Below are 13781 nucleotides of genomic sequence, written 5' to 3'. Positions count from 1 at the left end.
TTTCCTAGAAACTGGGATAAATTAAAGCAGCTGGGAGAGGAAATCTGTTTTCCCCTGGGCTGTCTCATTCTGAGGCTACTTTTCCTGTCCACACAGTGATTTATGACTTTGTACGTCATAAATAAAGATTCCAACAGAGACTCCAGGTTGAGAAATTCTCATGTTCTTAAGAAGGGAGGAAGGGATTATAGGGAAGAATGTATGTCCTTGATTCTGTTTTTTTTTTTTTTTTTCCCCTAAAGGACCCTCTTCACTAAGCAGAGAGTCACAAAGAAACCAAGAAGTCAGTGAAAACTCCTTGGCTCACACTACTCTTCAATCTCTTCTCCAGGCATATCCCATCCTTGTTTGTTTAATTATCCATAAAAATAGGGCCAACACTTCATCCAGGGACTTTATTTAAAGTTTCCAGACTCCTAGCTGGCTGCTGTTTCTGTTCCTCTCTTCATCCTCCGCAAGGGGCAGGTCTCTGGGAGCCAAGGACATAGGGCTCAGCTCCTCATAGTCCTGCTTAGAATGCTAAGAGCCTCAGAAGACCAGTCCCCAAACTGTCAGAAAGGTTTCCTGCCAATGGCCCGGAGCAGAGCATCCTTGACCTCTTTGTTCCTCAGGGTGTACACCACAGGGTTCAGTAGTGGCGTGATGACAGTGTAGGTCACTGAGATCAGCTGGTCCTGATCCTTGGTGTTCTCTGACTTGGGCTTGAGGTAGGCGATGGAGGCACAACCATAGTGGACGATGACCACAGTGAGGTGGGAGGCGCAGGTGGCAAAGGCCTTCTTCCGGCCCTCAGTAGAGGTGATCTTGAGGATGGTGGAGATGATGAGAACATAAGAGATGAAGACCAGACCCATAGGCACAACGAGCACGAAAACACTGATTATCAAAGTCAGGATCTCATTGACAGTCGTGTCAATGCAGGAGAGCTTCATCACAGGTCGGATGTCACAGAAGAAGTGGGCCACCTTTGTGGCACAGAAAGGTAACCTGAATACAGACGTCACCTGTGTGGTGGCCACAATCAGCCCAATGCTGCAGGCCCCCCACACCAGCTGGGTGCATACCCTCTTGTTCATAATGACTGTGTATCTCAGGGGGCTGCAGATGGCCACATAGCGGTCATATCCCATCACTGTGAGCAGGAAGCAGTTAGTGATCCCAAAGGTTACAAAAAAGAACATCTGTGTGGCACAGCCTGCCAATGAAATGGCCTGGCTCATGCCCACAAGGCTGGACAGCATTCTTGGAAGAATAACTAGTGTGTATATAGTCTCTGAAGTGGACAGCATACTGAGGAAGAAGTACATGGGAGTGTGGAGATGATGATCAATTCGGATAATGATCACAATAATTATATTACCTGCTAAGGTTAAGATGTATGGTGCAAGAAACATCACAAAAAGGGTGAGATGGTGCTCGTGGAAGCTGGAGAAACCTTGTAAAACAAACTCAGTGGTGAGAGTATGGTTCTCTCTCTTCATTGAGTGGCCACTAGATTGGAAATGTAGAAGAATAAAAGTTACATAATCTCAGTAAAGCAGTTTAATCCATTTTTGAAATTGATTGAACTTTTTTCTCCTTTATAAACCTGAGGATACCTTTTCCAGTGGCAGTGGAATACAGTTAATCTTTAGGTTTACTTATCTTCATTTAAAATAGTTTTGTTCTGTGGCCATCTATTATAATACAATTTCCTATGCATGCTAGAATCAACTAAGTTTTTTTCCCTGCACTGTCTAACCATGGACATTCCCACTTCACTGTACTCTTCATCCTTGTCATCTGGAATGCTCTTCCTATCTTTCTCCTCTTAATCAATTGTCCTCATTCTTCAAAGACTAATGCATTCTCCCCCATTAATGCACATTGTCCTCTGAAATTTTCATGCTTGTTTGTGTTATTGTCATTCCTCCTCTGTGCACCCTGTGGCTTTATACCTTTTACATCTGCGTATCTCACTGACTCAAGATTATGCATGGAATTGATGCTTGAAAACAACTTGTTTAGGGATTGACTGGAAAGTTCTTTTATTTCAAAACTGTGAATCATCCCCTTGCACGTCCTTTAGGAAATAAAAGCAAAGCAGATTCAGAAATGTTCATCTTGCTTTCAAGAAGGAAAAGGTGAATCTTAACCAGCCACCATCCACACTGCTGTCTGAATGATGGAAGTTGGCTGACACTTCACAGCACTGACTCATGTATATTGTAAACCATGGTACATCTTCATTTTCCCTAAATGAGAAGGCAAATTTACAGCCAATACAACTTTGTGAGTAGGAATACACCTACTCTGCAGAGGTGAACAATCGTACCAGGGAAGATGCAGCAAATTCATGTGTCCTTCATCTAAAGTAAAAGCAGGCTCTGAATATAAAGAACAGAGTTACACTAAACATACATCATTTTGTTGAAAGATGGGGCTCAGTCCAATTCAGGTAGTATTTCACATTTAGGTCCCTTTAGACAGTAAGCTCCTGTAGGCTATTTAAATTATATTCTGATTTCCTTATGCATATTCAGAAAAAGACTTTTTGCATAAAGTAAATCATTTCAGTGAGGAAGCTTAGTAGACATGGACACCTCCTTCTAGTTCATAAAAAATTATTTAAGAGGAATTGAAGACCAACTGTTAATCACTTACATTAAGAATGCTAAAAGAGAGTAAAGTTGCAACAGGAAATATTTCCCAATAGGAAAATTCGTTTGACTCTAAAATACATGACTAAAGACAATTATCTTCTGAGAGGCCTCCAGGCATAAACTAGGCAGTAGTCCAGTCATGTGGTGGTATGGCACCTCTACCATGAAATAAAAAATGTGTGTTAGAGGTTTTTATTGTTCTAATGATGGTCACAAATGCGGTTAGCAATTAGTGGTGCTAAATGTCCTGCAGTACATGTGATGATCCCACCCAAGGAAGAACTGTCCAATTCAAATACCAATAGGGCTTCTCCTGAGAAACCCAGGGCTAGAGTGTCATCTGATTTTGGCTGAAGTCTAACTGTCTTGAGGTAGATGAATGGCTGCTATAACCTGGTTAGTATCCACCACCCTATGGAGCCTATAATTCTTCCAAGAAAGTCAAGGGCAAGAAAAGCAAACACAACCTAACGAGGACCTACCCCAGCTATGACAAGAACTGTTAATGCTCCATAAATTAAAGTCCGTCCATGAGCAATAATACCCAATTCAGTTCTTTTTCTAAAGAACACTTGCCTGTAACTGCCTAGGGCCGTGGCACAACAAGATAGCTCAGCTCAAGGAGGCTGAGGAGTGAAGATGTAAGTGTCTGACTCCCTTGGCCCCGGTGTGCAGGTCAGGGAAGGGCAAGGTAACCAGAAACAACTGTGACAGGTTGAGCGGGTAGCAGGTAAATACAAACTGGCAGGAATGTGGTCGGGCGTGGGAGCTGCAGACATCCTTGACAGCCCTTGTGTGGAGATGTCTTCAAAGCCAAAGAAGGAGTTCCCCCAGGAGCAGCCAGTGGGGTTCCTGGAGGGGACTCCCTGTAGACATCCTCAGAGCCACACTGGGGCTGGGAGGGTACAGACAGTAGGTTCCTGGGGGGCTCATTATGTGTAGGGCTCATTTACCCAATACTAGGGCTGGCATTTGGGGAGTCTGGGGAGAGTTTTTCTTTAAGTAGTAACAGAATTAGAGGAAGCTGGTTTATTTAGCTCACTCTAACTTGTTCGAATAAGTACATTATTACTGGCTGGTTAACTCAGTTGGTTAGTGTGCTGTGAATAATAAAACAATGAATAAGTACACTGTGCTTTTTTACATATATGCCTTGGAAATCCATAGTTTACAAATCTAGGCAGCTCAAGCTTGGAGCCATATTACTTTGGATCTCATGAAGTTTAGCAACCCCCCCTCCCCCTCTTTTTTATAGGCAGGCTTTCTATCCAGGGTTCTCTCTTTGGAATGAAAGTAGTCAAATATGTCCATGGTTCTGCAGAGAACAGTTCATGCTGCCTGTCTTTCTGCCCCTGTGACATTCAGAATTGGGAGACATTAGATCTTTAGACATTCGTCTTTAGACCCAAGGATCCTCTCTTGGGGGTTAGGAAACAGAGAAGAGCCTCTGAACATTGTTCTCATTACTCAGATTACCTCCTCTTCTCCATTTGGCAAACTTCTACTAGTCTGTCAAGTCTCAGCCTCAGAATTTACTTTTCATGAAGACTTTCCATGAGTCAGTTTATTGCTTCTGTAATATTTTCTTCCTTTAACATGAGGTACTTATCTATGTCCATTCATTCTTGGAGTACTAAGCATATGCTAGGCCTTGTGCTCATTGCTGGGCATACAGCACTGAATGAGATACTTTAAACCTTTGAAGGGCTCACTGTTTAGTTACAGGTGATTGGTGTTGTTCAGTCACTAAGTCGTGTCTGACTCTTTGCAATCCCATGGACCGCAGTATGCCAGGCTTCCCAGCCCTTAACTATCTCCCAGAGTTTGCTCAAACTCATGTCATTGAGTTTGGTGATGCCTTCCAACCATCTCAACCTCTCTCTGTTGTCCACTTTTCCTCCTGCTTTCAATCTTTGCCAACATCAGGGGTCTTTTCCAATGAGTTGGCTTTTTGCAACAGGTGGCCAAAAGATTGAAGCTTTAGCATCAGTCCTTCCAATGAATATTCATGGATGATTTCCTTTAGGATTGACTGGTTTGATCTCCTTTCTGTCCAAGGGACTCTCAAGAGTCTTCTACAGAACCACAGTTCAAAAGCATCAATTCTTCAGTACTCAGCCTTCTTTATGGTCCAACTCTCACATGCATACGTGACTATTGGAAAAATCATAACTTTGACTAGATGAACCTTTGTTGGCAGATTGATGCCTCTGCTTTTTAATACATTGTCTAGATTTGTCATAGCTTTTCTTCCAAGGAGCAAGTATCTTTTAATTTCATAGCTGCAGTCAGCATCCACAGTGCTTTTGGAGCCCAAGAAGATAAAATCTGCCACTGCTTCCATGGTTTCCCCATCAATTTGCCATGAACTGATGGGACCTGATGCCATGATCTTTGTTTTTTGACTGTTGAGTTTTAAGCCAGCTTTTTCACTCTTCTCTTTCACCTTCATCAAGAGGCTCCTTAGTTCCTCTTTGCTTTCTGCCATTAGGGTGGTATCATCTGCATATCTGAGATTGTTGATATTTCTCTTGGTAATCTTGATTCCAGCTTGTGCTTCACCCAACCTGGTATTTCCCATGATGTACTCTGCATGTAAGTTAAATAATCAGAGTGACAGTATACAGTGTTGATGTACTCCTTTCAAGAAGCTGTTGAACAGTATGAAAAAGCCAAAAGATATGACACCAGAAGATGTGTCCCCCAGGTTGGTAGGCATCCATTATGCTACTGAGAAAGAGTGGAGAAATAGCTCCAGAAAGAATGAAGAGGCCAGGACAAAGCAGAAATGATGCTCAGTTGTGGATATGTCTGGTGATAAAAGTAAAGTTCAGTGCTATAAAGAACAATATTGCATAGGAATCTGGAATGTTAGGTCTATGAATAAAGGTAATTTCGAGTGGTAAGTGGTCAAGTAGGAGATGGCAAGAGTGAGCATCAACATTTTAGGAATCAGTGAACTAAAATTGACAGGAAAAGGTGAATTTAATTCAGATGACCATTATATCTACCACTGTGGTCAAGAATTCCTTAAAAGGAATGGAGTAGTCCACATAGTCAGCAAAAAGAGTCCAAAATACAGTACTTGGGTGCAATCTCAAAAATGACAGAATAATCTTGGTTTGTTAACAAGGCAAACCATTCAATATCACAGTAATCTAAGTCTATGTCCCAATCACCGATACCAAAGAAGCTGAAGCTGAGAAGTTCTACAGACCTGCAAAACCTTCTAGAACTAACACCAAGAAAAGATGTCCTTTTCATTTTAGGGGATTGGAATGCAAAAATGCAAAACTAGGAAGTCAAGAGATACCCTGAGTAGCAGGGAAGCTTGGCCTTAGAGTACAAAATGAAGCAGGGCAAAGGCTAACAGAGTTTTGCCGAGAGAACACACTGGTTATAGCAAACACCCTCTTTCAACAACACAAGAGATGACTCTACACATGGACATGATTAGATGGTCAGCACCAAAATCAGATTGCTTATATTTGAAACTGAAGATGGAGAAGCTCTATACAGTCAGCAAAAATAAGACCTGGAGCTGACTATGGCTCAGATCATGAACTCCTTATTGCAAAATTCAGGTTTAAATTGAAGAAAGTAGGGAAAACCACTAGGCTATTCAGGTATGACCTAAATCAAATCCCTTATGATTATACAGTTACAGGTGGTAGACAAGTAGACTGAAATAATGCCACAAGTAAGTGGGACAGGAAGAAGATGGTTCCTGATTAGACTCAGGTTGATCACAGAAAAATATGTTGTAGGTAAAGTAAGACCAGTTTACAAAAGATTTTAGAATGGCTTCCCAGGTGACAAAGTGGTAAAGAAGCCTCCTGCCAAGCAGGAGATGCAGGAGTTGTGGGTTCAATTCTTGGGTTGGAAAAGTCCCCCGTAATAGGAAATGGCAACCCACTTCAGTAGTCTTGCCTGGAAAATTCCATGAACAGAGGAGCCTTGTGGACTATAGTCCACGGAGTCGAGAAGAGTAGGTACAGCTGAACACACACACAGAAACTTCATCACTTTTAAGGGCCTTTCAAATTATTTCACTTATACCTCCTGTTCATGGGCTTCACTGTCCTTAGCAACTTGCCTTTAAAAGACCACCAGCCCTCATCAGCTACCCTGCACCCTCTTCTTGTTTCTCTGGTGCTTTTGCTTCCATGCTGGTAAAAAAAAGATACTCAGCAATGGAATTTGATAGATTGATTTGGCAGCAGTACAAAGATGGATTTGAGGTTGGTGAAAAGAAGCAGCATGGTTGCTGACACAACAGGTCAGGTCAGAGATAATTGGGATTGATCTATATGGGTTGACAATGGTCCATATGAGAGGGAGAGGTAGAACAGACATATGAGGTAAACCAAGTGGGCTTATAACTGAATCAGTGTGTGGATCAAGGGAGAAGAAAGAATGAATCATTATATAAACTACTCCCATCAGGTTCATTCACATCAGTTCCCTGATTATTCATAATATGCATAGCTTTTTGTAATAACAGATAAATCAAATAAATGATCTTTATATTAATGTTCTATCATTAGGTATGATTGGTGGCTATGGGATCTCAGCAGCAAGAATAGAATTGGGCAAAATAGCTCAGTGCTTTATGATGCCGTTGCTTTGGGACAAATCAGGAAGATTTTGGAAATGTGGTACTGGGTAGATGGTATAAAAATGTGGTGCTGGGGAAAAAGAGGTTTTCAGTTTCTGAGTCAACTAATATTTATTGAATACTTTCACACTTTTTTGTCTCACTTAATCCTCCAAACAACCTTATAAAGTCATTGGTACTATTTCATTTTACAGAGGAGAAATTATGAGGAATCTTTTACTCCATCAACAGTAAGTCTATTGGTTCAGTTCAGTTCAGTTCAGTCACTCAGTCGTGTCTGACTCTTTGTGACCCCATGGACTGCAGCATGCCAGGCTTCCCTATTTGGTGCCAAATGGAATGAGTGTGTGGTGACTATAGAAACAAAACTAGGGAGACAGCCAAGAAGATCTGCTATAAACTGCTTTATTTGGGGACCATATTCAAGTAGTTCTAGTTTATTCATGCCGTTCACAGTAGTTTAGGATCCCAGGTCTAAGCCCTCCTAATGATGGTTTAGAATTGTCAATGGGAGTCTTTCAGAGCCGTGAATAGGACTCACAACAAGGTTAACTGAGGTCAGCATTGGGCCTGAATGTCTTAGCTTGGGCTGCTATAACAGATAGCATAGACTCTGTGGCTTAAATGACAGGCATTTATTTCTCATTTCTGAGGCTGAGAATCCAAGATCAAAGTGCTAGAAGATTCGGTTCCTTGGTAAGACTTTTCTCTCTGGATTGCAGATGACTACCTTTTCTCTGTGTCCTCATATGATGGAGAAACAGTGGTAGAGAGAGCCCTTTATCTCTTCTTAAAGGATCCTAATCCCATCACTTCACTTCATGACAAGTAGATGGGGAAACAATGGAAACAGTGACAGACTTTATTTTCTTGTGCTCCAAAATCACTGCAAATGGTTACTGCAGCCATGAAATTAAAAGACGCTTGCTCCTTGGAAGAGAATCTATGACAAACCTAGACAGCATATTAAAAAGTAGAGACGTTACTTTAATGACAAAGGTCTGTATAGTGAAAGCTATGGTTTTTCCAGTAGTCATGTATGGATGTGAGAGTTGGACCATAAAGAATGCTGAGCACTGAAGAATTGATGTTTTTGAACTATGGTGCTGGAGACGACTCTTGAGAGTCTCTTGGACAGCAAGGAGATCAAACCAGTCAATCCTAAAGGAAAAATCAGTCCTGAATATTCATTGGAAGGACTGAAGCTGAAGCTGAAGCTCCAATACTTTGACCACCTGATGTGAAGAACTGACTCATTGGAAAAGACCCTGATGCTCAGAAAGATTGAAGGCAGGAGGGAGAAGGGGACAACAGAGAATGAGATGGTTGGATGGCATCACCTATTCGATGGACAAGAGTTTGAGAAACCTCTGGGAGTTGGTGATGGACAGGGAAGCCTGGCATGTTTCAGCCCATGGGATTGCAGAGTCAGACAGGACTAAGTGACTGAACTGAGCTGAATCCCATCAGGAGGACCCCACCCACCCTCCTGACCTCATCTAAACCTACTTCTGGCAGGCTCTGTCTCCAAATTCCATCTGATAAGAGCTTAATCTTTACAATATGGGGCTGGTGGTATGGGGACACAGTTCAATCCATAGCATCGAACTTATATCTACTTTCAGACTATCCCTGTCTCCATTTTTTTTGGACGTGAAAACTCCAACAGTTCATATCTCCAGTTTGATGATGGTTGGATAATAATAGTTGTATTACTTATAACAATTGATAGAAAAAAAGTTCCTGAAAAGATAACTACAAATTTGGTAGTCTGCGCTTTCAAATGATTGAATGTACACAGCCCCACTGTGTACATTTAAATATAGGCACAAATGTCTATTTAAGTATTTATACATTCTGCCTATGAAGGTTGCTTGCATAGATGAATTGTCAGACTCCTTGCAATGTCTCTGGGGCACCAAGGAGAGAAATGAGAATGACTGATGCTCTGAGTATTTGACAGACCAGTCAGTGGGTTGGGCACAGGTCAATGGAATCTGGGTAGGGACACAGAAAGGCAGCTGAGTGGTTTATTAAGACATGGCTGGTGTATTCAGGAAGTAACTCTTGAAAGACCCTGGAGAATAGTTAGTGCCTTTTACTGTAACATGGGATCAAAGGCTATAGGGGAACCTATTTACAAACTCAGGACCTCCTGGGAAGAGAGAACTCATTCTATGAATGAGAACTCTGTCGGTAAAACTGCTGCTAAAACTGTCCCTTCAGAGTGAGGTGGAAAACAACTTGGGGGTGCAGGGTTGTAGAGCTACTATCCATCCTGCTTCCTGCTACCTGGAGACATTATGTGACTGTAACTGTTTGACTCCTCACAATGACCTTGGGTGGTTGATATTGTCAGCCCCGCTGTGTAGATAGGACACAAAAGCAGCGAGGTTAAGTGACTATCCCTAGGACACATGGTTATAATGTTGGACCCAGGATGGGGACGCACGCTGCTCTGGCCCCAAAGGCTGTACTCCGTCTACAATTTCACACTTTCTCAGCATTTTCTACTTCAGGCTGTCGGCATTTTGAAAGGGGGAACAGGAACAAAAACAAATGTGGGTATGATGATGGGCCAGAGGTTAATGATCTAATGGTCCAGATACCTGTTTTTCTCCAGTGGATTTTGACCTACTTGAGGTTTCTTTTTGCCCTTTCATCTTTGGAGCTGTGCTAAGTGGAGGAAGGATAACCACGATATCTGAAGAGAAAGCATGTTATAATACATGATCTCTGAGCTTCCAGACTGATTTTCCAAGATCCAAGGACATTCAAATAAGACTTGAGATGTGTATAAATCCACAATGTATGGAGCTCCTTCTCCTAGTTTTTGACAACTATAAAGGAGAAAGCCAGTTCAAATAATCATCATGAGTTCATAACACAGCTATAAATCCTGGGGTGAATTGCTTGTTTTTAAATCTTGATTCTGCCACATACTAGCAGTATGCCCTTAAGGAATTTACATAATCTCTTCAGGTCTCAGTTTTCTTGTCTGTAAAATAAGTTTAATAAAGTACCTTATAAATTTACAGTGAGGATTAAATGAGTCAAGTGAGTAAACCTATGCCTGCTCTTTAGGAGATAATCAATACATGCACTTAAAGGGGATATCACCAAGGTGTATGTGACGGGGAGGTGTGGGTGGAACAACCTGGGAGTAATGAAATAAAGAAAAGAGGGAGAAGGACTATCTGCCAATGCTAATTGTGTTTTAGCTGTCCACAGATGTTTTCCTTCCTTCCTTTCTTCTTTCTGTCCTTTTTTTATTGGCCATGCTGTGTGGCATGCGGGATCTTAGTTCCCCAAGCAGGGATTGAACTTGTGCTCTTGCCTTGGGAGGACAGAGTCACAGTCATGGACCACCAGGGAAGTCCCCCTTTCTTCATTCTTTTAATAGTTATTGAGTAGTTACTATGTACTGGGTGCTGTTTTAACTGCAGCAGATGTGGAGAAGACACTCAAAGAGTGACATCTTAGTGATGGATAGAGGTGTCACCTGGTTCGGGTCAGGGTTGTTTGAAGCATAGGCTGAAACAAAGACCCAGGTGCAGGTAATCGGTTATGGAGTATTCTTCGAGGAAAGGGAATGAGGGTAGCAGGCTGGAATGAGGGAAGAGCTGAGCAAGTTTGTGTTCTCACTTGCAGTCTAACTTCAGCCTGATTCATTGGAGGGCTGTACAATTACACTCTAAAGTTGGTCCCATCTTGAGACTACGTGAGTGGCCTTTTGTACCTTCTGTTTTAGCCAGGCCTTGGCTGTAGACAGTCCCTTGTAAGGGGTAGGGGTGGGGTATATGTCACACCTAAGAAAGCTCCCTTTCAGCCAATGGCAAATCTTCAGAAAGGAGGGCAGCTATGAGGTGTCAGCTCTCCAGCATTCACAAGGCTGTATATGGGTGGGCCAGCCCAGTAGAGGAGACCCAAGCAGAGCATTGATAAGGTTTGTGATAGGACCCAGGCTCTTTGGAGATAGGGGAATGGATGTGAAGATGAAGGCTCTTCTTTTGCAATTTTCAGATCTACAGGAAGCCATTTGTATGGTTTTTGCTTCAGCAGCTCAAAATTTACACTTTCCAACCAGTTTGTAAGTTTGCCGTCAGAGCTTGTGTCTGATATAGCTTTCTAGGTTTTATATATGTAGTTATAGGCACAGGGTAGATCATTAATGGAGTGATTTTGTAAAAAAATTATAGTGTAAAATATAGCATAGGAAGTGTTACATGTAAATAATGGAGAACTTATTATTTCATGTTCCTGTTTTTCATGCTGAGACCAGGTTTAGATTATATAAATTCCTCTGTTATGATACTGTATTTTCTTCCCACCCACACTGCTGGTTTACAATCCTTATGCCAAGGGTAACAAAAGCAATGTCTAACATTATAGCACAGCACCTAAACATGCTGTATCTTATCTAATTTCTATCAAGTATGGTACACCCATCTATCAGTCTTGGAAAATCAATCCATCAATTCCTTCATTTTAATCTTTTCCTTCTTGTTTCACTATATTCCTCTGATTTCCCAGATGCTTCCCAGATTAGGTACCTGGAGCCCTCATACTCTCTCTTATTTGATTAGCTCCCTCACTGCTACACCTACACCAAACATTTAAAATGTTAATGTTATTGAGAATGACTAGCACCTAAGAAAAGGACTTTCTGCCCAAAGCTCTGAGCAAGGCATCCTTGACCTCTTTGTTCCTGAGGCTGTATACAATGGGGTTTAGGAGCGGGGTAATGACAGTGTAGGTTACAGAGATCAGTCTGTCCTTCAGGGAGTTTTGTGATTTGGGTTTCAGGTAGACGAAGGAGGTACAACCATAGTGGACAATGACTACTGTGAGATGTGAGGCACACGTGGCAAAGGCCTTTTTCCGACCCTCAGCAGATGCCATCTTGAGGATGCTGCTGACAATCAGGACATAAGAGATAAAGATCAAGACCATGGGCAGAACAAGGACGCACAGACTGATGAGCAAAGTGATCAATTCTTTGATGGTGATATCAGCACAGGCAAGCTTCATTAGGGGCCGGATATCACAAAAGAAGTGGGAGATGACATTGGCGCCACAGAAAGGCATGCTGAACACAGAGGATACTTGAATGATGGCTGTGCTTAAGCCAATGCTCCAGGATCCCCCTTCCAGTTGTATACAAGTCTTCTTGCCCATGATGACTGAATATCTTAGGGGGTTGCAGATGGCCACGTAGCGGTCATACCCCATGGCCGTGAGCAGGAAGCAGTTGTTGACACCAAAAGTGAGATAGAAGAAGAGCTGAGTGGCACAGTCTGGAATAGAGATAGCATGTTGGGGGCTGAGGAGACTGGACAGCATTCGGGGGATGATGGCCACTGTGTAACAGGTCTCAGAGATGGACAGCACACTCAGGAAGAAGTACATCGGTGTGTGAAGCTGATGGTTGAGGCAGATGACTGTCAAGATGATAGCATTGCTGGCAAGGGTCAACAGGTACAAGACCAAAAACACCACAAAGAGGATGAGTCTGGGCTGCCACCCAAAAATGGAAAAGCCTTCAAAGGTAAACTCTTCCACAGTTGTGAAATTAGGTCTTGGCATTGAGAATCTGGGTCTGAAAGAGATGAAGTGAGATGGTTGGACATCCAGGCCAGAAACAGTATATTGGTCCAGGGTCATCATCAGCCATGAGCAGGGATTCACAGTGGGGGTAGCTCTGGGTTACAGAAGTTCTCAGCATTTGGACACTGGCCAAGTGCACAAAAACCTCTTAGGATGCTTGGGGGCCTGGCATTGGAGGCAGATAGAGTAGGGATGGGAATAGAGTAGATATGTAAGGGGAGTAGTGAAAACACCTAAAAAGCTTGGCTAGAAGTTGAAAGGTGGAGAGGTAGGTAGATGGGCCAGAAAAATAGATTGAATGATAGACCAGAGTAGACACAGCCCTGGAACTCCATCCGGAGTCATCTGTTTAGACTAGCAATGGCCCAACACATGTTAGAGACATAGAGTAAAGGCATATGCATAAAGAGAGAATCCAAGCCAGGGACAGAAATCTACTTAAGTCACACTTCTGAGAGGTAAGAGGCCAGCTCCAACTCTGGTCAGAAGGGCTTGGCAAATAAAGATACATAATACTACTTGCTTTCATGGTTCAAATTAAATTCAGAATAGTTAATGTGTACAAGATTTCCCTTGTAGATAAGCCAATAAAGAATCTTCCCAGGTTCAATCCCTGGGTGGGGAAGATCCTCTGGAGAAGGAAATAACAACCCATTCCAGTATTCTTGCTTGGAGGATCCCATGGACAGAGGAGCCTGGCAGGCTATAGTCCACAGGGTCGAAAGAATCAAACATGACTTAGCGTCTAAACCACCATACCTAATGTCTGGAATAAAGCCATGAGAAGAGAGACTACTTTTTCTTTTTCAAATTAATTATTGCTTTTTTTATTTGAGATTCTAGTGTGTGGACCCAGGATATTCTGTGATCTAGAGCTAATTCTTTTCTTTTCAGCCCTGCTTTCTTCTTATGTT

At 42.3% G+C, this 13781-nt stretch overlaps 2 protein-coding genes across 2 annotated transcripts; both read right to left on the bottom strand.

The window, feature by feature from the left end:
• Positions 1-551: 551 nt before the first annotated feature.
• LOC110122101 (olfactory receptor 10J1) lies at positions 552-1508 on the bottom strand. The gene has a single exon (XM_020869492.2). The coding sequence runs from the start codon at positions 1479-1481 to the stop codon at positions 552-554; it is 930 nt and encodes a 309-aa protein (XP_020725151.2). The 5' UTR covers positions 1482-1508.
• A 10402-nt stretch (positions 1509-11910) lies between these two features.
• Positions 11911-12846, bottom strand: LOC110122102 (olfactory receptor 10J4). The gene has a single exon (XM_020869493.2). The coding sequence runs from the start codon at positions 12844-12846 to the stop codon at positions 11911-11913; it is 936 nt and encodes a 311-aa protein (XP_020725152.2).
• Positions 12847-13781: the final 935 nt, after the last annotated feature.

Source organism: Odocoileus virginianus, chromosome 5 (assembly GCF_023699985.2).
Source record: "Odocoileus virginianus isolate 20LAN1187 ecotype Illinois chromosome 5, Ovbor_1.2, whole genome shotgun sequence".
Taxonomy (NCBI): domain Eukaryota; kingdom Metazoa; phylum Chordata; class Mammalia; order Artiodactyla; family Cervidae; genus Odocoileus; species Odocoileus virginianus.
Note: the sequence above shows the minus strand (reverse complement) of the source record. Positions and strands in the feature narration are given on the sequence as shown.

Coding starts and splice junctions, on each gene's coding strand:
- LOC110122101 (XM_020869492.2), bottom strand. CDS start 1,481: ATGAAGAGAGAGAACCATACTCTCACCACTGAGTTTGTTTTACAAGGT.
- LOC110122102 (XM_020869493.2), bottom strand. CDS start 12,846: ATGCCAAGACCTAATTTCACAACTGTGGAAGAGTTTACCTTTGAAGGC.